This window comes from Diabrotica undecimpunctata, chromosome 1 (genome assembly GCF_040954645.1).
Source record: "Diabrotica undecimpunctata isolate CICGRU chromosome 1, icDiaUnde3, whole genome shotgun sequence".
NCBI lineage: Eukaryota > Metazoa > Arthropoda > Insecta > Coleoptera > Chrysomelidae > Diabrotica > Diabrotica undecimpunctata.
The window spans coordinates 182371972-182399239 of record NC_092803.1 but is presented as its reverse complement, the minus strand read 5'-3'; the positions used below and the strand labels follow the sequence as shown (position 1 = coordinate 182399239).

General features: G+C 32.2%; 2 protein-coding genes across 4 annotated transcripts in view; one reads left to right on the top strand and one right to left on the bottom strand.

Moving 5' to 3' along the window:
* The window catches only part of Dh44 (corticotropin-releasing diuretic hormone 44), a 445815-nt gene that overhangs the window by 95960 nt on the left and 322587 nt on the right, over positions 1-27268 (bottom strand). The window lies entirely within an intron of this gene.
* On the top strand, positions 239-15020 carry LOC140432670 (uncharacterized). Its single transcript, XM_072520715.1, has 8 exons — positions 239-4250; positions 5783-6202; positions 6403-6684; positions 8715-8867; positions 9356-9521; positions 11248-11476; positions 11754-12102; positions 14663-15020. Exons 1-8 carry the CDS (start codon positions 312-314, stop codon positions 14906-14908), a joined length of 5784 nt encoding a protein of 1927 aa, XP_072376816.1. The 5' UTR covers positions 239-311; the 3' UTR covers positions 14909-15020.

Here is a 27268-nt window from a genome sequence, read left to right as displayed (position 1 = left end):
AGGAGTGTCAATTTAAAGTAGAAGTCCAACCTCTTTCAGACAATAGTGAGTTTATATCAATGAATACTGGCAAAACAGTATCCTTTGTTTGGGAATTTTTTACGAAATTGCCCAACTCTGATTATCTAGCTTCTTGTAATGTTTGCCAAAAGGAGTTTTCTTATAAGACAACTACCACGAATCTAAAGAAGCATCTAGAAAGGAAGCATCCAGAGAATTTAGCAGTAAGTGATGAAAATCATACCTTTATAATATATAATTCTGCAGATGAAGCATCTGATGGTGATCAAAATGTTTCACCATCCGTTAGTATGGGTAAATCATTCCTATGGAATCATTTTACAAAAATACCAAATTCTGACTTTTTTGCTTTTTGTAATATTTGCAAAAGGGAGTTATCTTATAAAACAACCACCACAAATCTTAAAAGGCATCTAGAGAGGGTCCATTCAGAAGAAATATCTACATTTGGAGAATTAAATTCTCTATTGTGGAATTATTTTACAAAAATTACTAACTCTGATGACGTAGCTTATTGTAATATTTGTAATGAACAGTTTTCCTATAAGAATTCAGTCTCAAACCTTACAGAACATTTGGAATCACAGCATCCTGACTATATAACAGATAGTGATAGAAATAATAGTAACAGTATGGAATTTAGCTCCATCAACCAAGCATCTAGCAGTAACAACTTCTCTTTAACTCCTAAAAAGCCAGTCTCTCAAATTTGGGAATATTTTAAAAAAATTCCAGATGTTAACCTAGCTACTTGTAAGATATGTAATCATCAACTTTCTTGTATAAAGATCTCTAATCTCAAAAATCATCTCGAAAGACAACATCCTAACTCAGTGATGGGAAATGAAGATATATTGCACAATTTTGTCGATTGCAGTAGCACTGAAAAAAATGATTTTGTATATGTTGAACCAGGCCATAGAAAAACTGTCCCCCAGTTGTGGGAATATTTTACAAAAATCTCTGACATGCAAGTATATTGTAATTTGTGTCATCAAGAGATTTCTTATAAATCATCCACCTCTAACCTCAAGGAACATCTTAGTACTAATCATTCTGATGTACTTCCTGTATACAAAGAAAGTGACAATGACTATTTAGATTTAAACATGTCAGATGTTTTTAGTATATCCCAAACTACAACAAATGAACCTACAGATCCCTTTCATGAAGAAAACTTGAATTGCACTCAAGATTATTTTGTTACTTTAGGCCAAGAGCCCAAAGGTACGGGAATGGTTTCAGAAATCCAACCCAATCCATCTGCTCAACCAATTCAACTTATTGAAAGCTGTGATGAAATCAGCAGTAACATTGAAAGTAGAGGTGGAGAATTGCAAAAAGAAGGAATGGATGCGAAAACCATATCAAAAATTAATCAAGCTGAAAGTAACCAAGATATAGCTGAATATATATCTGCTAAAGATAAAAATAGCTGCAGTACTGTAAATGCTGATTCGAGTAAAAGTATGTCTCCTTTATGGGAGTTTTTCACAAAAGTCTCTCCTTTAAACTACTTAGCTGAATGTAATTTATGTAGTAAAATAATTTCTTTTAAATCTACAACATTTAATCTTCAAAAGCATATGAATAAAAAACATCCCGAAAAGTTAAGCAAGGAACAATCAAATGTGCAATCAACAGAGACTAAAACAGATGACAATACTGGTGTTAAGAGACCATCTTCTGTATGGAATTATTTCACGAAAGATACTTTTGAAATGACTATAACTTGTAATTTGTGCCAACATACTACATCTTATAGATCAAGTCAAGGAAGTACTGGAAATCTTTGGAAGCATATCGCCCGGAAACATCCACAATTATCAGACCAAGAAGAAGCCAGTAATGATGAACATTCTGATGACGAAGATGTACAAAAAGAAACAGAAGGTAAAAATTCACAAAAAGATAAAGTTAACTTTAATGCTGATGAAGATAGCTCTGATAGCAATGAATCTGATACTGATGAAATAAATACACAAAAATGTCCTCAACAGTCAAATAAAGATGGCAAAAGATGTTCTTCTGTATGGAAATATTTTACAAAACTTTCTCCTTCTAATATTCCACAGTGTAATATTTGTTTATTAAAAATGTCAAGTAAATCAGGTACCAGTAATCTTTGGAAGCATCTTAATAGAAAACATCCTGATATATCAGCCGATAAAGATGATAGCAATAGTGATCAAAATTCTGACAGTGAAGAAGTGCAGGTACATAGTGATGATGAAAAAGATTGTAGTGAACAAAACAGAAGTAACGTAACAAATGTAGAAGAAGTAAATCCCGATGAAGAAGTTAGTACAAAAAAGCGTTCATCAGTTTGGAAATATTTTACGACAGTTCCATTTTCTGATATTTCCCGCTGCAACCTGTGTCAAACTAAAATGACATATAAATCGGGCACCACTAGTAATCTACGTAAACATTTGGCTCGGAAACACCCTGAACTATCTACAAACAAAGATGGATCCATTGTACAGGATAAAGCACCTCTTGAGTTCAAACTTCAACAAAAACGTGGGCGCAAATCAAGCAGCCATGAAATAAAGGCTGAGGCAATAGATACTACTTGTGAAGAAGTGAACACGTCTCGTAAGAGAGCTTCTTCCGTTTGGAATTATTTTAGGAAACTGCCTGACTCCAAGATCCCCTGTTGTAAAATTTGCAACTTAAAAATGTCTAGTAAATCAGGCACTAGCAACCTTTGGAGACATATCGCAGGAAAACATCCCCATATAAAAGCTGATAACGATGAATCTAGCAGTGACGAAGAGTCTGATGATGAAGAATCCCATAAGGAAGAAGGGCGAAAGCCACATGACAACAGTATAAAACTCGAAGAAGTTGAAATTAGTGTAGTAGATAATAAAGGCAAAAAGAAGCGATCTTCAGTATGGAACTATTTTACAAAGCTTTTACCTTCTAATACATTACGTTGTAATATTTGTCAAACAGAAATGTCTAGTAAATCAGGCACGAGTAACCTGTGGAGACATATTGCCGGGAAGCATCCTCAAATACAGACAGACAAAGATGGTAGCAGTAGCGATGAACAGTCTGGCGACGACGAAGCGAAAACACAAAAATGTAAGAGAGAGAAAATTAAATTTGAAATAGTAGATGGTGACAGTACAGATGACGACAAAAAAGTAGGGAAAAAACGGTCTACTGTGTGGAAATACTTTACGAAACTGCCAAATTCTAATATACCATGTTGTAATATTTGTAAAGCTCAAATGTCTTCTAAGTCGGGCACTAGTAACTTATGGAGACATATTGCTGGCAAACATCCTAATATACATAAGGAAAAAGAAGGATCCAGTAGTGATGAGAATTTGGATAATGATTCTGTTTCTGAAGAAGAGTTAAAGGACACTAGCAAAAGAAGATCTTCGATTTGGCGATATTTTAGTATAATTTCCGATTCTGATACAGCTAGGTGCAATTATTGTGGGGTGGAGATGGCTTACAAGTCCAGTACCGGAAATCTCTGGAAACATGTAGCCAGAAAACATCCCGACGAAACTTCAAATATCAATGAAAGCACCAGTGAAGAAAGTTCTGATGATGAAGAACCCCAAAACGATGAACATAATATACAATCACGAATGTGGAAATATTTCATTAAAGTTCCTGATTCTGACTTTTTAGCTTCTTGCAATTATTGCCAAAGGAGATTTTCGTACAAAACTAGCATAGGGAATCTTAAAAAGCACATATATAGAAAACATTCCAAACAACTAGCAGAAAATTCTGATGACGACACAGATGAAAACACTGTCAGCGATGGTGAACAAAAAGATTCGAATTCTGGTAAAAAGGTATCTCCTATGTGGAAGCTGTTTAGAAAAGTACCAAATTCTGACTATATTGCTTGTTGTCGACTATGTCGAAAAAGAATCTCATACAAAACGACTACTAGTAATCTTCAGAGACACATCGGTCGACGACACCCGAAATATCTAAGTCTCAAGTATAAAAACCGTATCAGTTACACAGCCCGCAGACGAAACACTGCATTGTGTGCTAGAAATGCTCAAAAGTACAAAAACGAACTGTTAAATTTCAATAAGAGTGGATCTAGTCTATGGGACTTGTTCTCGAAAATTGAAGCTTCCGATTCTATCGCTTCTTGCAAAATTTGTCGGAATCAGTTATCTTATAAGACTACGACCGGTAATCTGAAGAAGCACATGTATAGGAAACATCGTAGCCTATTACCGGTAAGTAAAGATACGGAGAAATAATTAATTTTAAGCCTCCCTTAATGTTAACATGTATATCAATGTTTCATGATATATTTCAATAGCACTGAATATAGGAAATCCAAATCTCATTACGAGCAAACATTATTTTGAGTTAATAACGAAATAAAAACATAAACAAGTGTTGTGCTCATATTTTTGTAAATAAATAATATGTATGCTACGCAGCGTAATTTAGAGGCTTCAAGGACAATGATTACTGTTGGAATCGTCAAGAAAAGCATCTAATATACTAGATAGATAAGAGAAAATAACAAAGCAGACGAAAAATTAGACGAATTTACCTTAAACGACGTGTGCGTGCTAGTTATTGGTTGTAGCAATATAAATTGAAGCAATACCTTCCAATTACTGCGTTTTATAGGTTATCCATTGGTAAATAATGACCAAAACATCCTTCAATAATTACTTGATAATATTACTTGTACATTTTTGTAAAGAAATATGTCATCGATATATTTTAATGATAATATCCTCAAAATACAAAATAAAAAAAGAAATAACATCTTGAATGGTACAAAAATTATTTTGAAGAAGATCTTAAGTTTCAAGATGAAGATCCTGAGTAAGTTCAGTGCTTCTCCACGAGACCAAAACATGGTTGAAACAAAGGCAGTACAGAAACGACTTAAGGCATTTATAAGAGTTCCCTGCAGACATATTTTAAGTACATTCAAGACTTAAGACTTAACACGATTACTAATACCAAAACAGGAAGAAACAGGAATTAACAAACGGAATTGTGAGAATATAGCGCATTTTTAGAACTACAGGACGTGATTAAATACTTAAATGATGACCAATTGCACAACCTTAGACATTTTATTGGTATGCTTCTTTTATGCAATAATTTATCTGAGCTACAGCTTCGTTTTATCAGTTTATGCTTTTTATACTACAACAAATTGTGTATTTCAATCAAAATTATATTTCATATTCAAAAAACACAAATACTCTCATATAAATCATGATCTGCTTGTATAAAACCCTGAAAATTGAAATATTATGGTTGAATTTTGAATATGCAAATACCATACCTCTCAGAATGGACTGCCCAAGTTAATAATGTTTTATAATAAAGTTTAGCAGCCACTAAAGATGAATCATATTCTAGGATTGCCAATATTATAGACTGAAATTTGCTTGGATTGCTAAGATAATTTGCTAGAAAGTTACTACAGACAAAAAGATGCTACAAAAAGGAATTCTTGTATGGAATGTGCCATGTAAGCAGTCGAAATATTTGTCTTACTGAGATTTGGATTTTCATGGATGTATGTGTCAGTGATATTTGGACCTTCTCTAATTGTTGTTTTAAGTAAAGATAATCTTATTAATATTTAGTCATTTGAAAACTATATATTAACATGTTTTATGTTAAGCTAAACCTACTTATTTAACTTGGACATTTAAAAAAAAAACAGCTATCTGTATTCAGCAGAGTATAATAATAGTTAGTTTATAGAATTTATAATATATTGAAATTTTAGAATGAACAACAAGAACCAGCCCAATCATTTTCGGAACATGATGAAGATCAGAAAGAAGAAATTCCAGATATAAAAGAAACGGAAAACAGTGACAACATACCAATTCAAACTCAAACTGTGGATAATATCGACGATGATGACTTTTGGAATATGGACACCAACACTGACGATGACGATCCGGATTTCAGACCATCTCCCACATTTGAGGAAGAAATAGATACGAAAAACAGTTCACACGGAAAGAAACGATCTCTCATTTGGAATGTTTTCACTGAGAAACCACTCTCTAATTTTGTAGCTATTTGCAATGTATGTAACCAAGAATTTTGCTACAGAAGCACTACCAATAACCTCAAAAAACATTTTCAAAGAAAGCATCCCAAGTTGTCCCTGGAACATAAGATAGAACGAGTTGTAGAGGTAAATCTAAACAATTATCTATTATCTAATTATCTAAACTATTATCAAGACACAAATACTTACCTGTGACAAGAATAGTCTCTCTTTCTCTCATACACATAACTTATTGATTTATTTACACTTGTTACAGAAAAGTCTTCGTTTGTTTATATCTTATTTGACTATCCAAGCAATTGACAAAAATATCCTTTATATTATAGGAAAGCACAGGTGTTGAATATGCTGATATAAAGTCTGAAAATAAAAGCTTTATAGACGACGAGGACAAAGATTCTTCTGATGAAGCAGTGTCAAATTCCAAACGGAAGCGTTCCCAAATCTGGAACTATTTTACAAGAAAAAAACCTGGCGAATATGTGGCGACTTGTAACCTATGCAAAAAAGAGTTAGGTTTTAGATCGACGACATCTAATCTGAAAAAGCATTTGGATAGGAAACATCCTCATGTTGAGATCAAGTCGGAGAATGATGATATAAAAAAGGTGAGTTATTTTTTTAATGTTTCTATTCTTGTCATGATTTTGATAATCAATAAATTCTTTTCTGTAAAAATGCATGGATCAAACAAATATAATCGTTTATTGAGGTCTAAGAAGTTTTTGAAGCTACTTTTGTATTGTCTCCATCCAATTTTCCATATTATTCTTTTTGGAGATATGGTCGAGAACTATCGAATTAAAATCTTTTGCTATCTTTTATTAGGTGTATGATTTTAAATTCAGTATTTTTGCTACTATTCACAATGTGTGTAATTTGTACATTGTTACCTCAAAATTTTATCAATTTAAGATGAGAACTACAAGGTGCCATCTCAAGTATGACAGTCTTGTTTGACTGCGAGTGAAAATGTGGTGTGGATTAGAAGTTGAGTAATAGTGTAAATTGTGTCTTTTTACATAACATTTTTATGGAAAGTAGCTTCATCTCTACATAAAACATATTCAAAGAAATATTCATTATTCTGAATTTGTTCCTATGCCCACCGACAAAATTCTACTCTTTTATTATAGGCCTCCCCATTAAGCTCTTGATGCAATTGTGCATGGTATGAATGCATCTTGTTCTTTTTTAAATTCTTCCTCACTACGACCACTCATTTCAAAAGCATTTGCAATTTCTCTTGTACTAATATGTACTAAGGATTACATTTAATTCATTTTTTCATTTACAATAGTTTTTGTTCAATTAGATTTCTCGTAATCTATGTAAAGCTCTTCTTGGTTGTCATCAGGCAATTGCTGATTCATTTACAATAGTTTTTGTTCAATCAGATTTCTCATAATCTATGTAAAGGTCTTCTTGAATGTCATCAGGCAATTGCTGATGATAAATTCTTGTTGTTAGTAGCATATTTTTGTTATACTTTCCTAGCACAAAAATCATATCAATCAGTTACTTCTCAGAAAAATTGGTGTTAGTAAGAGTAACAAAGCAACAGGAACTATTTGTTATGTTAATAATGCTGGAGAATGGTTTGATCATAAATAGATTTTTTGATTTTTGATGTAAAATCTCTACAATTCTACTTCTAATTCTAGGGTGTTAATATTACCATGAAATTAATAAAAAAAAAAACGTAATTATCTTTTAAACTACCTCGTGTAATATTGCAAAAGGGGAAAATCGAGAAGAGTCAAAAATAATAGTCAAATCTCTTGTTTGAATAAAATTAGATAGTTATAAACTAAATGTTCAAAGAAAAAAATATTATTTAGCCTTGATAAGAGATGGATGGTTGTTTTTTTCTGCAACAGTTTTCCTATTTAAATTTATGATTGGCAATAAAAATCCAATGTATACTAAAACAGCCTGTTGTCAGCCTGGAAATTGTCGCCATTTTTCGGGCGTGAGCATTTTGTTTACAGTTTAAATTAGCGTAAAAAACGTCAAGCGTAGACAAATTTTTTTCTTATTGAAATATTAATAAAGATTATACCCAAAAATACCTCTTTACTTGTGAAAATGAATATGACTCCACGGGATACATCATTTCTTTTTGATAATGGAAAACAAAATAATATTAAAATATCATATAGCACATATAACCAACGTTTGTCACTTGATTAAGGAAATGCTCACACGACGAACATTACTATGGTAATAACGTTTTTAAATGGCTGTTTTGATTAGAATAAGAATTTTAATAGAAAGTCTAGATTAAGCAGATTCAAAAACTCATGTAGAGCGAGACAGAAGTCAAGACTAGAGGGCGATGTCGTTTTGTAACAATTTTCTTAAAAATGTGAGCAGAATGCTCATATAGCAACAAATGCTGGGTTAAATTTGTTCTTTGACTTTGTAAACATTTTTTACAGTTACTGATAATTAATTTTTCTTCCTTTCAGCCATGGAGTCCTTTAAAGGAAAAGAGAACAACACACGTTATTTCACAATAAATAATTTAAAACTTATTAGGTTAGATTAAAGGTTTTATTTTTTAATTCGGTTGCATTGTTAGATGGTTATTTCATAAGAGGGAAATATTTTTTTGTCATATTGATGTTTTTTACAGGATGTTCCAGAAGTTCCCGTCAAGACTTGTTTGATTTGTCTACACACCGATCAGACAGAGACCAGGGAGTTTGTACAAGTCCACAATTTAAACCTAGAAGAAGGAGAAAAGACCTATGTGACCAAAATCCAAGAAATTATGAATCAACCAGTGGTAAGATATATTTTTTTTGTTTTAAAAAATTAATTTAATTTTGACTAGAATCAAATTTTATCATTGAGATATAACTGTATTAGGCTTATATTCGGAATGTTTCAGCCATCTGCAAAGACTAGTTTAGTGTTTGTAGTGCTAGAGTTTATGTCAGAATGTTCAGATTGTACCCAACATGTATAGCATATACATTATTGCTATGATAGCATACATCTGAGTCCAAGGAAAATAAAGGAACCCCTGAATCTATATTAAAGTTATTCAGTATGTTGCAATCGTCACTCCTTAGTCAGCAGTAATCTTGTTACATTGCACAGATTTCATTGTTTTGTTAAATATTTGCAACACTTATCTTTCTATTGATCTTTGTGCCTTTGCGCAGAATTATGTTAACCGTATAAGATATATTTGTCAGCAAGAATTTCTACAGTAAAGCGCTATTGTGTACCAAACAAAGAAAATAAATATAAAAATTGCTCTTGTTGCAGGTGATAGATGAATCACACGTCATTTGCCAAACGTGCGTTGATGATATAGAGAAAGTAATTCAATTTAAAGAAAAAATATCCAAGGCTTTTGAGTTCTGGAGTAAAATTGAGGCTGAGCCGGAGCCAGAATCGTACGATAATTTTGGTGATGATATGAATCACTCAGGTAAGTTTTAATACCTTTATATATATACATATATCATATTTATATCACATGTTATCAATTAAAATAAATCAGTGATCTTTGAATCAAAACTGTCCAGACAGCAATTTACTACTGGCATGTCCGGGCACGATAAACACTAATCCTTAATAATATATAATCCTTTACCCTTTTACCCTAAGGTGTCGGGTGTAATGTCTTTAGTTAGTGCATGCACAATTTTTCTTCATTGCATCTTATTCTTTGCTTGGTTTCTTGTTTGTTCTTTGCTAATTTATGTTGTCTCTAGGATTGAAGTTACATTATCGTCCCTTGTCTTTATTGGCCTGTTCCTTGGTCTCTTAATTTGTCTTCTCGCTTCCCATTCTTGGTTAGCTGGTCTTTCTTGATACATTCTAATCATATGTCTATACCATCTTGTTGGGCCTCTTCCATTTTGTTAATAATTGGTTGGACCTTAAGAGCGTAGGCGCAAAATTTTGAGACAATGCTTTTTAAATGCTTTTTTTTTTCGAATCCTGAGAAAACTAATAAATATTTTTGAAAAATTTAAACGCAGAATGAAAGAATACATTATTACCGAGGGCCAAAAGTCCCTGAAAACTTCTATAATGTTTATTTTAATAAGTTACAGGGGTGAAAAAAAGAGAAAATTTAGTGTGATTTTGAATTTCAAATATCTCATTCAAAAAAAACTTTTTGTTTATTCTAAGGGACTTTCGGCCCTCGGTAATAATGTAATCTTTCATTCTGCGTTTAAATTTTTCAAAAATATTTGTTAGTTTTCTCAGAATTCGAAAAAAATAAAAGGCATTTAAAAAGCATTGGCCCGAAATTTTGCGCCTACGCTGTTAAGATGTTCTCTAACTGCCTCGTTTCTAATCCTGTCCAATCTGGTATGTCCATTATTCTTCTAAGAAACTTCATTTCTATGCTCTGTATGTTTTGTTCTATGCAGTGAGTACATTGAATAATGTAATAGTTGACATCCTAAATGATCGTATTCTGATTCATTGTCAGTTTCTGTTCACTCGCACTGTTATCTTCTCCAACATTGATATTTGGTATTTTTAAAGTCGACTTTTTCGAAACAACTACTAAAAATGTCTTGTACGATATCATAAAGTTGCGTTGCCATACATAAGCGTTTAGTTTTGAGGTTACATTTGTTTTGAGGTTATGTCATCATTTTTTGCAGACATTAATGTTGATTTAATGCCGATAAAACCATAAGAAAAATAATAATTATAAGGAAGTGTTTTATGATAGAAAATGTTACGTAAATAAAAAAAAGAAAATGCTGAAAATTGTCATAATAAAATATTTTACCTGAAGTTTACTACCAAGAAATAAAAGGTGACTTTTGCGAGTATATTTTGTATTCATTCCAGTTAATTCTGTTTGTTATTGAGAATACTGGTTACAATTTAAAACTAACAGGAAATGCCAACAAAGTAAAGGTAAAAAGCTGAGTTAATTGCTTTTTGGACAAATGTAAAAAGTTATACAAGAAAACCCTGACAAAAAAAGTATTGTTACAAAAAACTTAAGTATCTATTAGTTACAGTGTGAAATTTTACTTAAATAATGTGCCGAAAATAAACTATAATTAACTTCATTGATTTTCTTTATATTACACTCTTTTAATTCTGTTGTTTTTAATAAACTATTATCTACGTTTACCTTATCGAAAAGTTTTGTTCTAAATGTTCCTATTTGTCTCCTACAGATTACAGCGATTTAGAAGACGGTGAGAGTTTGGCCAAGTTCACTTGCAATAAATGCAATAAAGTATTTCCCTCTCCGTCTGTTATGCTCAAGCACAATTGCGGACAACAACCTCGGAAAGAAAAACCTGCCGGCAGACGAGAGGTCGTCGATAAAGATACCAAGTTCTATTGCGAACATTGCGGCAGGTGTTTCAACATCAAATGGAAGTTGAACAAACATTTGAAGAAGTAAGTGGGTTTGCTATTATATTTACAGGGGGTTTCAAAAATTTGTAGAGATCATACTCATACGATACGAATTGTCATACGATAATAAACATAATTCCTTAGATAAGTTGATTAGGTATGATTTGAGTTAAAGGTAAATTGAGAGAATTCTTATCTTGTTTTAAAGTAGTCTTATCACATGTGAAATTACTATGAAAAAGTTTCTTCGATGCTGTAAAATTCATTGCTATTTCTGCCTTACAGAATATGATTTTTATTTTATTACCTTTCTTTCCAGATGTCAAAATAACGTCGCCAAGCAGTTCGTCTGCACCTTGTGCAATCGAGTGTTCAAAAAAGCCTACCATCTCAGAGAACACATGGCTTCTCATACCGGTGAACGGAACTACAGTTGCAACTTGTGCGGCAAAACCTTCCAGAGATCGTCCTCGAAGCACAAACATATGCGCAGTCATAACGCCAAGCCGGGAGAAAAGTCTAAGAAGACGCCGTTCTTGTGCACCATTTGCGGCAAGAGTTTCCCGTACAGTAATGGAGCTTCGAGGCATATGAGGGTGCACTTGGGCGAGAGGAGGCATGAGTGCCATATTTGCCTAAAGAGATTCAGCCAGACAACCCACTTAAAGGTATTTATATATTTGATATTTGATATTTTAAATCAATAACAAGGATGTCTTACTTCACACTTCTATTTACAGAAAAAATATTACATTAAATAGCATTGTATAACTTGACTTCTTTTAAATACGTCAAAACTGTTGAGATTTTTTTGGTGAAACTGTTGAGATCATTACGATTCCGTGGAATCTTCTTTCTTCTGTAAATTGTGGACAATCAAGCAGGATATGTTTAACAGTCACTGAATCAGAGCAGCTGTATTTTTGTGTTAAGGCAGTACTGCCAATTTTTAAACGGTTAATAATAACTTGGTTTCTTCTGTTTAAAGGATTATCCAGGTAAGGATATCTTTTCAACTTTGCAGTGAGGTATGAGCTCATTCGACTTTTGTTTGCCAGTTGATCTGCTTTTCCATTTCCGTAGATACCTTTATGTGAAGGTACCCAAATAAAAGCCGCTTTCTTTCCTAACGATAGGAATGTTTCTAGTTTTAATCACAGTAATGCATTTAATGAGTCTATTATGATAATGCACTTCATAGTTCTACTCTTTCTGAAGAATATTAGGGCTTCCAAAATAGATGTAGCCTCGCCTGTGAGTATTCGCCAGTTTATATGTATCGATATACTATAAGAGTTTTATAACAGTAGCAAACAGCAACGTTACCATTAGGAGTTTTAAAGGCGCCGGTAAAGATTTGCAAATAGTTAGGATAGTGGTCTAGAATGGCCATGCTATATGTTATTTTTCCCGCCATTTACGCTAGTTTTTTATGTACTATAAGGGGGTATGTTGTTATTTCCCCTTTAATTACCGTTGAGTTCGTTTGATTACTTTACTTAGGGAAATAATGTACTTTCAATGTTAACGTGTTATCATCATAAATATTAAGATAGTCTTTATACACCGTAATGACATGCTGAGAAAACCGATGTTTACATGCTGAGAAGTTAGAATTAGAAGACTTACAGTTTGACCTTGATTGGTAATACCCTGTAGACTTGTAATTAAGCTCTGGTGCATGTCTTCCGTCATCACTACTTGTTGAACTGTTTCTCCTTTCTGAGCCTTGTTTGTAACTTTACTTCCAGATCGAAGAAACATAAACAGTTTATGCAACACACAGTACGAATCACACAATTAAGTAACACTGAAAACTTTCACAAAAGAAAAATAATGCCCCACGTTGGGCGCCAGTTTATAAGGGGGGTATGTTGTTATTTCCCCTTTAATTCCCGTAATCCAAGACGCAGCGCGACCTACAGGGTAGGCAACATACACACAAATACATTGCAACACAGTTTGCATACCCGTAGGAGATTTGTTACAGTACTTTATTTATTTATAACGGCTAGATTTGTTTCATGTTGGCTTTTATGTTCATTTACATCGTTTATATTATTCTTTATTCTGAAATTTCCTGTTACAGTTTAATAAAATAATTTGCTTGTTTTATCTTATATAGGTACATATAATACAGACATAATTGCCAACTATATTACATGGTGTATCTAGTCTTATAATAGTTATTTCCATTTTGGCGTTATAATTTCTTCCAGGTTTATGCTTACTGGTGGCTTACTTATGTTTGTGTTCGATAATTTTTTTTTGACAAATTGTTTTGATCATTTGGAAGGCATTAATTGATTGCTTCTCTTTTAGTCTTTGTTCTTTCGATTTTCAAGATTAATAAATCTTTTTTCTCAGTGTTTACGATCTCACTGCAATGATTATATATGAAGAATATTGTGATTTATATTATTTTTTGTGACTGCTAATTCAGTTTTATTGTTTTGGAGCCCATTTTGTTGCTGATCGACCAAAAACTATCTAAACAGTTGTCATTGTGACAAATAATGACAATATAAACTTCTTGGATTTGCCAACATAAAAAAACGACACATATGTCGTCCTATAGATAGTACCGCAGCTAATTATCTATATCCATTCTCTTTTTCTCACAGAAGTTTGCCAGTACAAACTGAAAAATAAGTTATCAACTTATGTCTAGAGCTAAATATAGGCAAAATTTATGATAGACTAACAGAATTATCATTAAAACTTTCCTACCATGAAAATTCAAGCAAAGATCTTGAATAAACGTGAAAAATGATTCTTATTCATATAATATAAACCAAAATAGATGCGAAAAATGTACAAATTCCTTCGTTAATTGTTATTAATTGCTCCTTATATTTTTCTTTTGCTTGAAGTATGTATCATATTTCCATTATTTGCTTGTATAAATAGAAAACTTAATAGGCTTACGTGTTTATAACATCAATAAAAGAAGAAGACAAAACTGAAGTGGAAGCAAAAATAGATGGCCGTAGATCAAAAAAGTGGTCGCCAATAATTACATTGGACAGAATAGCTAACCAGTTTAATTAGACGGTGTACACGATGCCACAACGGTTTTAACACAATACAGAACGAAATTGAAAGCTGTAAAAGAATATGTTTGTTGTTCTACTTTCCTTGTTCACTTGCCCCAAATTTTAAAGTTTTGTTGTTAAAATTTATTGCAAGCTTATGTTTTTGTAATTTTTTCGTTAAACTTATTTTCAGGTTCACCTTAGAACTCATTCTGGTGAAAGACCTTACGGTTGTATGATTTGTGGTAGGACATTCTCTCTGAACGCGAGTTTGCGCAAACACATGCGACTTCACGTCGGATCTGGCGACTTTGTGAAGTTGGTCAAGAACTTTGAAACGAATCTGGCGCCAGGTGAGATGGTGGCTGCGGACGGGTTACATGTATTGACAGCTGTCACTCAAGATATAGAAATGGACGCGAATCAGTGTATTGCTTAATGACTATAATAAGAAGTATAGATTTTATTATTATAAATTGAGTAAAGGTTAGATGATACTGATAGTAATTATTGGCGTAAATAAATTGCTTTATTTAATAAAAAAAATTAGTTTTTTTTTCAAACACAATATTTCCCTTTACTACTTTTCTTTTGATGTACATGACATATTTTGGATTTCCCAGAACCGATGTATATTTAGTACTACGTTTTATAACACAAATAAGTGGCAGGTAAGTGTACGCTATACTGAAGTGAACTACGGATGTACTGGATTGGGTACCTGGCCAATCCGGCCGGAACCGGAATTCCTACCGCTATCCAGATCAGACCCCTGAATTTCGGCCGGATCAGGACCTACTTATATAAGGAAGTATTCCAACATTATATTCCGTTACAAAGTATGAGACATCAATGATTAACGTGCGGAGATAATTCATTATAAAATTGATAATTGATTAATATTATCAATACAATCAATTAATAAAATAATTTATAATCGACCGTTTTCGTTGGTAGAAAATGCTGTTTTTAAGAGAGTGCTAAATACTATTGTTCCTCAATATAAAATACCCTCCAGAAAATATATAAGTGAAAAAATAATCCCTGATATGTACAATAGAGTTGATAAAAAATTTCCAAAGCTTTGAAAGAAGCGGCATATATTTCTTTAACATCAGATATTTGGACATGTTCAAATACGAGTGAAAGTTTTATTAGTGTGACAGCCTTCTGATTTCAGAAATGTGGGAAAAACGCAATGTTATTTTGTGTTGTTATACATTTAGAAGAAGGCATACCGGACTTGCAATAGCTGACAAAGTTACAACCTTGACAAACAGCTGGACCATTAAGAAACAATAAATTAATTTATTGTTAAGGAACAGCGAAGCTAATATTGTAAAAGGCTGTAAAGATGTAAATATAAACAGTAAGGGTTGTTTTTTACACAAACTGCAATTAACAATCAATGACAGTATAAATTCTCAAAGAACCGTATCACATATGATTAGTACTGCTCGCCGAATTGCAACTATTTCAATCACTCGTTTTTAGTATGCAGCAAATTAAGGGATACAACAGTTGAATATGGACAAAAAAATGATTTAAGATGTACAAACACGGTGGAACACTTTCTACATGTTAGAATGGTTGCTTCTATATGTATATTCAACAGTAATTAGTGGGACGTGTTGCAATCTGTCCTTGAATTATTTAGACCTTTTGCAGGTCTATAACGAAACTGATGAGCACCACGGACTCAATTATTTTAGAAGTGATTCCAACAATTACTATATTATGCGCTATCTTTTGTCCAATAAAATAGAATAGATATATGGCGTTGGAACCATGGTACAATGAACACAACGTATGATCAAAGAATATAGTAAGCGTCTATATTCTTTGCGTCTATATTCTTTGGTATGATATTGCGCATGACTTTTGACAGCTGACACAATTGTGTGATGTTGTCAAGAACGCTCGAACCCATGGTACAATGAATACAACAAGAGAACCAGTTCCATTAATTGAATCTTCTGAAGATAATATTGTAGAACATGACTTGTGATATGCATAAAAAGAGTTTAAGTATTTCTATGATACAGAAGATGTTACCAGATTCAAATCTAACTCCTAAAAGAGCCTGTGGTAATATTTTAAAATTAGGCGAGATATTATAGAATATTCTTTGCGTGGTAGTAAGAATTCGTCATATATACGTGTCATTCTGAAAATGATGCTAACATCTAAAAGACCATATTCAGTAGAAGAGTTTATTAACGTATAACTAAGAAATTACAGTACCTTTATGTACAAGTAACTTAAGTATTTTTATATATATTTGGGTATCATACGCAGCAACTTCAACTTATTAGTTCGTAATGTTTTATTATGCAATTTGCAATTTATTTAAATTGTGCAAATAATTGTTTATTTTATTATCTTTTATTTTGTGATATTGGAGATTTTTGTAATTTCAGTAAATTTTAATTGTTATTTTCTGACTTTTTGTAATCTTTGTCCATAAAATTGTACAATTTTCTGTGACAATAAAGCATATTTCTAGTTTATTCTATTCTATACCCATACGATATAAACAGTTATTTTAAGTCTTTTAAACATAGTGTTAAAGAACTCTTGATTGACCACAGTTTCTATTCTATTGATGACTATGTGTCTCATGTATTGTATTGTATTTTTTATGTTTGACGAATGTAATAATGTAGAAATTTACATGAATAAATCTATCTATCTTATCCTTTTTAAATTTCCCACTTTTTTCCTATTATTACAACAACACCATTAACTCTTCAAAGGACACCGAATAAAGTCAAGATAAACAATAGTATAACAGAAATCTTTGAGGACCATCATCATCTAAAATGTTTAGCATAATATTAGAAAAGGTTATACAGGAAGCAAACATAAATAGAACAGGTCTGATCTACCACAAAAAAACATTACTGCTTAGCATTTGCGAACGACTTAGTAATCTTTGCTAGAACGAAAATAGAGCTGATGGAAACAGTCATGAAACTGAAAGAGAGGGTAGAAACCAAGCTAATGTATAAAAATGAAGCAAAAACGAAGTATATGGAATGCACAAATAAGAAATTCGTTCGGGGGCAGTACATAACAATGATAACAGCAAAGGTAACACAATATAAATTCGAAGAAATTAAAAGATTTGAGTACTTAGGAAATATCTTCACAAGAGAACCTAACTGTGAGGAAGAAATACAGAAAAGAATTATGTCTGGCAACCGCGCTGTATATGCTCTCAATGGGTTGTTAAGAAGCAAAAATATATCTCGAAGAGCAAAACTAAGGACATACAAGACCGTAATAAGGCCAAATGTTTGTGGCAACATATTAGCGGTAATTAAGGTTCAAAGACATAGATGTTTGGGCCATGTGCAGAGAATGATTCCATCTAGAATTCCCAGAATTGTACTACCTAGTGTATTGGCAGGCAAAAGGCGAAGAGGAAGACCGAGGTCAAGATGGAGCAACGGAGTTAAAAAAGATATGAGAAGACTTAACGTAACGAACTGGGAAAGAAAATGGAGTGACAAAGAATAGTACATCAGCCATGGGCCTACTAGGCTCGTAGGGCTTACATATTATCATTATTAAACAATACCAGGATAATTTTTATGTGTGAAAATTACAAAAGATGTCATTTAAAACATGTAAATGTAAATAAATAGAAACAAAACAAGAGTTAAAATAATCTTGTTAAAAACAATTTGAGCTGCTTTTATGCGTCGTATAAAGAAGTGTATTAGTTTTTACGGCCTGAGAAATAGAACTCACAGTTGAAATATGTAAATTTAAAGCTGCAGCTACACGCTAAAACAAGAATGTATATTTTAAGCATTTACAATAATATACAAAACATAAATTTACATACTTTTCTAACAGCAGCTAAGGGTAGAATGGGGCCGTTATTTTATCACGTTCCTGTTCAAAATAATGAATCAAAGAAGCTAACATCTCTATACAACGACTATTTAAATTCTTACGTGACATTTTTGAAATAAAACACACTAATTTTGTTCTAAAAAGAACATATTTTATTAAATAGGTAAAAATATAAAACAAGAGGTATTCACTTTAAAATTCAAAATAATAAAGTACAAAAAGTGTCAACACCACAACTGTCAAATAAGTGATACCAATTTATGCCAAAATATCACCTTCGTTCAATTACAGTTACAGTGTGTTCCGAACAAATGTTCTTCATAAAAACGCTTTATAATGCATTTATACAAATTAAATGAAACATATTATTGTGTATTTCTTTAAGTTAACATTAATAGATATCTTTAAATATTATTTCTACGCGTATATAATAAAATATGTCTAGTTGCTGTAATGCCAGTGTACTCGGCAAAGTGATTCTAAAAAAGAACACACCTACCGCCTAAATATTTCGTGTTTGTATCATGTGATCTCACGCGATACGACACGGATGACGTACAACAGTATGTAAATTAGACGAAGTGTATGTAGATTCAAATGTTGCGTGAAGAAGCGTTCTTGACTACGTCATGCGCGAAGCGAACCGATTTTTTGTATCATACCTTGTGTTTATTGTACCATGCGTTGGAACGATGAAAGAATTTTACTATTTTTGTTGAGAATAAGCCACTTTACTTTAAAATTCGTTTATTGCACATTTCGCTTTTCACTTCGGAAATCGTTCTCAAAATACAAAACATTGTATTTTGTATGTATGTTTTGTAGATTTTGAGAACGATTTCAGAAGTGGAAATCGAGACGTCAAATAAACTTATTTTAAGGTAAAATTGTGGCTTATTCCTAACAAAAATGGTAAATTGCTCAAGATGCTACAAGAAAATAGCTTCAGAACAATACGAGTTCGTATTATGAAAGAAAGTCTCATTACTGGAATCAACAAAAAGTTTTCCGATGAGTAGGCCGAGAATTATTTTACCGTATCTACTATTTTAGATCTCAGTTATAAAACATATTTCTTCTCAAGTACTATTAAAGGTATTGAATTCAAAGTTGTGAGAAAAATCACATAAACTAGTAAAATCAATATCAATGAGTCTGAATCTAAATCACAAGTAGATGATAAGAATTGTGTGGTTATTATTAGCGAATATGAGGATGAAGTACCTTTAACCGCTAGGCAAAAAGGGGCAAGGATAAATGAAAAAAAAAACGATCTTCCAACAAATTCATCTTTCACACTGTGGAAGTGCTTCGATGACTTTGTATCATCTTCAACATCTACAGCACCTATGAGTGGTTCGAAAGCCAACATACTTCATGAACTTGAAGTTTATTCTGAAATGCCGATTATTGATAACAAGTCAGACCCAACTGAGTGTCTTAGTTTTTATCAAGCCCAGCAACTAGTTTTTATTGAGAGAGAATATTTTCAGAAATTGGTAACATATTTGTTGACAAAAGCTGTAGGTTAACTTCTGAAAATGCAGAAAAGCTCCTATTTATTCACCACGATGTAAATAAAATAAATTATTACTATTTTAATGGAAATAAGCCACAATTGAAGTTTAAAATACAAACGCCGGTGGAAACTTGACATACTATGTAAAAGGTAATTTCATTTTATAAATATAAATTTTTTAAAAAATTTGAGTGAATGAACTTGTAGCTGATTTTCTTTTTAATTTTAAGAATCATTACAGTGCGTTTGATAGTGAAAAATGCTTGATATTGTTGTTTTTTCCTTACAAATCTTGTTCCTTTATATATCTTTTACAGCATTCCACCTTCGTTCCTGTTTCCTGAACAAAATGAAAGTTGGAATAGATGGACAACTTACAAAACCTATGAAAATAGGCAGCGGAATAAGACAAGGGGATTCATTGAGCCCCATGCTCTTCAATTTAATCATGGATGAAATCATCAAACGCGTTAACAAAGGAAGAGGATACAGAATGGGAAACTAAGTAATAAAAATACTCTGTTACGCAGACGACGCAATATTGATAGCCCAAATTGAAGATAGTCTGCAAAGACTGGTTCATAGATTTAACATAAGAGCGAAATAATAGAGCACTGGAAAGATATAGCAAAATGTCATTCGAACGCGAAGGTCAATACTAAGATCGTAGATTTTACAAATTCAGCTCCTCTTTTTCTTATTGCGGCGCCCCCTTTGGAAGTTTGGCGATCCAAATGGCAATTGTAGCTTTGGAAACTGCCGCACGAAAGATTTCTGTGGATGAGCGGTCAAACCATCTCCTCAGGTCTTTCAGACACGAGTTCTGGCGTCTTCCAACTGATCTTTTGCCCTGAATTTTACCTTCCAATATGATTTGAAGTAATTTATATCTTTCACCTCCCAACACATGACCCAAGTATTGTATTTTTCTCTCTTTAATTATGCTGAGTTTGATTATGTTTTTGGTTTACTCATGCGCCGAAGTACCTCACCATTGGTACCTTTTGTATCCATGGGATTCTCAGCATCCGTCAGTATATATACATTTCAAAGGCGTCTCTTCTTTTTTCTGTTTCAGAGTTCATTGTCCAACTTTCACAGCCATACAGCATCATCATCATTGGTGCTACAGCCCTATAAAAGAGCCTCGACCTTCCCAAGTCTATTACGCCAGTCAGTTCTATCCATTGCCAACTGTTGCCAGTTTGCTGCGCCTATTTGTCTACCATCCTCATCTACACCCTCTCTCCATCTGAGTTTTGTCCTTCCCCTACTTCTACTTCCCACAGGTTGTTACATAAGGATTCTTCTAGGAGGGTTGTTCTGCTGTGATCTTGCCAGATGTTCTGCCCATCTTAGTGTTCCTAAGAGTATACAGCAAAACAGACAGCCATACAGCAAAACAGAGAAAACTTAACATCTGATCATTCGAATTCTGAGCTCTAGACTAAGATCTGATCTTGTAAAAAATGTTTTCATGTTCATGAGTGTTTTCCTCGCTATTCGAGTCTTGATAGGATTTCTGTTTTTGGGTTACACTGGATGTTGATATTTGCTTGTATTTGGCATACAAATGTACGTTTGTTGGTATCCGGGAAAATACTAGAATTTTAGTTTTGAAAACATTTAGATGTACACCAAACATTTCGCTATGACGCATTTATTATATGTTGTAGTTCTTGTGCTTTGCTTGCTATTAGGACGGTATCATCAGCGTACCTGATGTTGTCTATGCTGGTTCTTTGGCACCTTGAACCTTGTCTAACGTTTTCTGAATATAGATTTCTAATACAGATTAAATAATAGCGGTGATAAGACGCAACCTTGTTGCACTCCTTGTCGGATTCGTATATCTTCGGATGTTGTGTGCTCTATTTTAACTGTTGCCGTTTGGTGCCAATATAGTTCTGAGATAATTCGCAAGGTCTTGTTCGTCAATTCCAGTTGTTCTCAGAATTTCGAGCATGTAGCCTGAGCTCGTTCTACTCGGATTTTAATTTCTACGGTTGGATTCCAGCACTCATTAATATCATTGCCAAGATACACGAGTTTCTCTACTCTTTCTAGTCCGGCATCTACAACTTTTATACTCATAATTTTGTTTTCTATCATAGATTTAGTTTTATTAACGTTGACTTTTAATCTATAGTGGTCGCAGGTTTGGTTTATTTTCTTCATTAGATTTTGAAGGTCTTCTCCACAATTAAGCGGCACTAATATTGTTAATTGTTACACCATTCGCGATGCAGTAGAAGTAAGATGGTCGACGTCCGCTAGAAAGTAAATATATTTTCGACCCAGTCAACAATGGATTTTGTGGTATTGAGGGTTCTTTGGTTCTGCCTGATTATAAATTAGATTATTCGTAATCTTTAAAGCTGTAACTCAAGCCTTTTGTACAAAACGGCATATGCATTCTCTTATTGAGAGGCGATAAATTAGATAAGGTTGAAGTTGATCTTTTAATAACGTTTTGGGCTTTTTCGAGCATTTTTATGGTACAAGTGGTTCTCAGAACTTAATAAGCATATAAATTAGCCAATTTTAAAGTGGCAATTCAAAGATACGAAAATAAACAATAAAAAAAATTATTAAAATATAAATTTAAATAAGGTCATATTACGTATATGTCTAACATATTAAGAATATTATAAATAAAATATTTAACTAAGCACTATGTACTTTTTCAAACAAATACATTATTAAAGGTCGATTTATATATATCCGTGCCGAGTCCGTTCCGTGTCAATGCCGAGTCCGGGTATTTTTAATGTTATATTTACATACATCCGCGTTGTAGCAGTGTGCGTACCGGACCGAATAGAGAGGAAACGTTATACCATATTTCTGTGTAAAAGAGAGATGGAAATATGGCGGCTTGGATAGAAGATCTCACCGTGTTGGCATTATGACTATTAAGAGCAGAAAAGACGAAAACTCAAAAGATGGACTGTGCATCCTATGTGAAAAAAAAGACAAACCCAAGGACAATTTAAAATATACAGAGAATTATTGGATGATGAAACAAAATTCCACGATTATTTTAGAATGTCACAGTACTCTTTTTTTTCTTCAATACATATAAAAAACCATAACATACTAACCGCACAACATCTTCTGCTTGTCTGTTTACCAGCACTCGCGTTCACAAAACATTTAAATCGTACCTATTTATACAAGTCAAATATATCGTTTGGGATTAATTTAAGGACGGGCATTGACCGTCAATGTATAAATATACTCATAAGAGTATATTGTTTATTATATAAACTTATAATATGAATATAATATAAACTTATTGTTTTTTTACCGGGCACTGTCAACACGAAATGAACACGGCACGGATATGTATAAATGGACCTTAAGAGTGTCCTAACAAGGAAATTTACTTGATAGCTTATTCTAAAAAGATTAACCTATACTTTATTCATTTTTAAGTAAATGGTCAATATTTTCAACATATGCTACAGTTGTGAAAATATCGATTAGAATTTCGATTCTAAAAGAACTGTTTGTTATTTTTAGTTTTATGTGAATGTAATAAACTTTATGTATAAGGAATATATAGAGCCATTTTAATTTTTAGTTCTACCTTTATTACTACCTGATTATTGATCACAAATAATACCTTAACATTGTTTACAAAGTCTAATAACAGTTGTAAATTCCAGTAAATGTTCTCGTGCATTGCATTCCTATTTTGTTAACAAATTACCTCATCGACTGTTCTCTTATTGTCAATAACTGTCCGAACTAACATACAACACTTTACACCATGCAGGGAAGTGAACCCTACATGTGTCGTTAAATGGATTCCCTCGTCGCAGTCAATTTGTTCCCAGCTATGATCAAATCAAACAGTTTGAACGTAAATAGTTTGATACGGTGATTTTCTCAGCAATAAAAATAGAGGAAACTTAATAAATCGAATTCCACGATGTGATTTTATGTCAGCGATATGTCAGCGTTTTTTTCCTTTATTTACTGTCAATATAACAGAAAAATTGGTTTTTAATAAAAATTACAAAGATATAACAAAAGTTACTATAAAAGATCATTTTAAGACAATAAGTTTCTATAAAAATATAAAATTAAGTAGGGTCAGTCGGGGAAGCTGGAAACGATTTTTGCAGACTTTACTTTAAAATTATCTAGAAAAAGTATAAATGAAAATTTTAAGTTCTCCTGTATATTGCTGTTACTTCTGAGTATGATTTGTTAGAATATACACAAAAAGACACAAACCTTTTACTTAAAGTCAGACTTGGGATTTTTTTAGTGTTTCCATTTACCCCATGAATGTTTCCATTTACCCGTAATATTGGGGTTAACAAAAACAACCTGTTATTTACAACAAATATCAGCTAAACTTACTGAGAGGTACCTGGAAACATTCTTAATACATTCTTGAGTAATGATGATATAAAAATTTCCAATAAGAACAATTTATTTATGGAAAATACAAAAAATAACAGAAAAGAGAATTAATACATTTAAGGAATAAATGTGAATAAAACCTATAGTCCGGTAAAATAAGGATGCAACCTCGGAATGAAAGATAATAAGCTGAAAATTTGCATACGTCTTTATTTTGATAGTATAAAACTTACCTCAAAAGTCTTATATAATCACGTGTCCGCGACTTAAGATATTTAAGGTCAAAGGTCACGAAAATGAGTTTTCTGCAAATATCTCGTTTCCCTTACACTTTATGACATTTAAGGTGGTAAGAAAAATTGTAGAATGGAAAATTCTCTTAAATTTTTGTCTGAAGTACTTTTATGTATCTTCAACTCTTCTTAAGATAGAGCGCAAAGAGTGGGGGATCGCTTACCTGTGTATACGGTAACGCGAAATCAGCCAGTAGGATTCAATAAATAATAAGTTATATAGTTAATTATTCACTTAAAATACTATTATTATCAATAAATTTTTATTATTTATTATTTAATAAACTATATTTATAGATATTAATTATAAAATATATATTTTTTATATAATATTTATTTTATTTTTAACAAACATACAATATTAAATGAAATATTTCAAATGAACTTGAATGATATTTTTAACAGCTGTATATACGATAAATTAAGATCAAGTGCAGAATTCAACAATAATCATTTTTATATTTAATTAAATACTGAAAAAATCATATTTATTATTTTTTAAAATTATATATTTATTTATTAATCCAATAATCGATTTATTAAAGTTACAAATATAATATATATTCTTTTATTATGTATGGTTAATATTTTTGTATTAATTTTCTTCTTCATCGTCTTCTTCTTCTTCTTCCTCTGACTGCTCAATATCGGATTCATCATCATCATTCTCGTTTATTAAAGTATCAAAATAAAAATATTCAAGAATATCAGGTGCATATGCACTTTCTTCATTGAAATCATCTGAAGTTGATGAAGCGTTTAGACATGATTGTCCATTACACTGCCCACAAATTAAAGTACATTGCAATCCTGATTTCCTGCATCCGCAATTAGAACCACAACCTTTCTTGCAATTGCAAAATATTGTATTCAGCAGTTCTTATGGTGCTGGCGGTATTGCAGCAATTGAATGTTTACTTATATACACTTTTTTACTGAACGATAAAATAAATTTTTTTCGGTAAAGAAATACTAACGCAGAGAAATAGCTCTACCCTACCATTCCCATCATCAAGTGAAATATCCCTCCACCGCTATTGTGCGTATATACATAGAAGTCCCAAACTCATTCGCCACGGTGTGTAGAAAGTCATATTAAAAAAAAAACCGGTTAGGTCATATATAACAAAGGAGCATCTGCTACAGCTTCGCAGAAACAGCAACAGCCGTACAAGAGATTTGTATTTCGAGATATAATATTCGTAGTAATATGGACGAAAAGTATTTTATTTAATATTGTATGTTTGTTAAAAATAAAATAAATATTATATAAAAAATATATATTTTATAATTAATATCTATAAATATAGTTTATTAAATAATAAATAATAAAAATTTAATGATAATAACAGTATTTTAAGTGAATAATTAACTATATAACTTATTATTTATTGAATCCTACTGGCTGATTTCGCTTTACCGTATACACAGGTAAGCAGTCCCCCACTCTTTGCGCTCTATCTTAAGAAGGGTTGAAGGTACATAAAAGTACTTGAGACAAAAATTGAAGAGAATTTTCCATTCTACAATTTTTCTTACCACCTTAAATGTCATAAAGTGTAAGGGAAACGAGATATTTGCAGAAAACTCATTTTCGTGACCTTTGACCTTAAATATCTTAAGTCGCGGACACGTGATTATATGAGACTTTTGAGGTAAGTTTTATACCATCAAAATAAAGACGTATGCAAATTTTCAGCTTATTATCTTTCATTCCGAGGTTTGCCCCCTTTTTTGCCTTATTTTACTGGATTACTAACTAGCCAACTTTAGTACATTTTAGGACTTTTATTGATAAACATATAAAAATAAGTCCCTAGTAACAATGGTACTCTGAAATGTTGGGGAAAATATATCGACGACGCATAATATTTAAAGGTTCTATTATAGCTAATATTTGGTCAAAATTAATCATTTGCTTATCTTCTACCCACGGAAATATGTAGGTATCAGTAATTTTACTGAATTTTCTGAAAAATTTTGCCGATATGTTAATATCCAAGTTCACTACTTCGGCAAAAAAATTTTTCTGGATTTGTTTTTTAGTTCCGTGATTGCAAATAAAGTTCACAATTATAAAGTTATATATTATAAATAAATATTATGTATAACCAACGCTGTTCCATGGTGCATTGACATTCTGTTTTCGACACCGTTGATAGGTACTTTGTCAATCAGTTACCAGCTGATGTCCGTTTGAAGAGGTTGACTCTCCGGACTCTGGAACTCACGTGAGGTATGGTTATGTGTTGCTTGAAGTTAAATCTAATAAAGTATTAAACATCACTCACTTTTAAACAACAACATGTACATTTTTTGCTAACTTCAATTTTTTGTAAAGGGTTGTACCCTAAAATTTTGTTGGCTCAGGCATGTTAACCTGTAAGTATAACCATTATGCTTTTTTAACCTTAGTCAACATTTCAATCACGTTTGTTTTAATTAAATGGTTTATACTTATTTTAGGCTTTTTAACCTGATGATGGAATTATTATTCCGAAAACGTTTGTGTTTTTTGATGTAGCCCCTTTTAAGGGTTTTTTAAATATACCTACATACAAAGATTTAAACCTCTTTTTTTTTTTTAATTATAAAGTCTCCAACTTTGACTTGTATTTTTTCATGCAGATTTGCAAGAGGCGTAATCATCTCTGTCACTCGAATTATCATCGGAAGAACTTCTAGATTTTTTCTTTAACTTATTTTCTGCAGTGTTAGTTTTGCTAGTTTTTGATTTCTGAACTGT

Bases quoted from the DNA above. Each gene is read 5' to 3' on its own strand.
- LOC140432670 (XM_072520715.1), top strand. From the start codon at position 312: ATGGGTAAATCATTCCTATGGAATCATTTTACAAAAATACCAAATTCT. The intron at 4,251-5,782 runs GTAAGTAAAGAT...TTGAAATTTTAG, and splicing joins AACATCGTAGCCTATTACCG to AATGAACAACAAGAACCAGC. The intron at 9,522-11,247 runs GTAAGTTTTAAT...TGTCTCCTACAG, and splicing joins TGATGATATGAATCACTCAG to ATTACAGCGATTTAGAAGAC.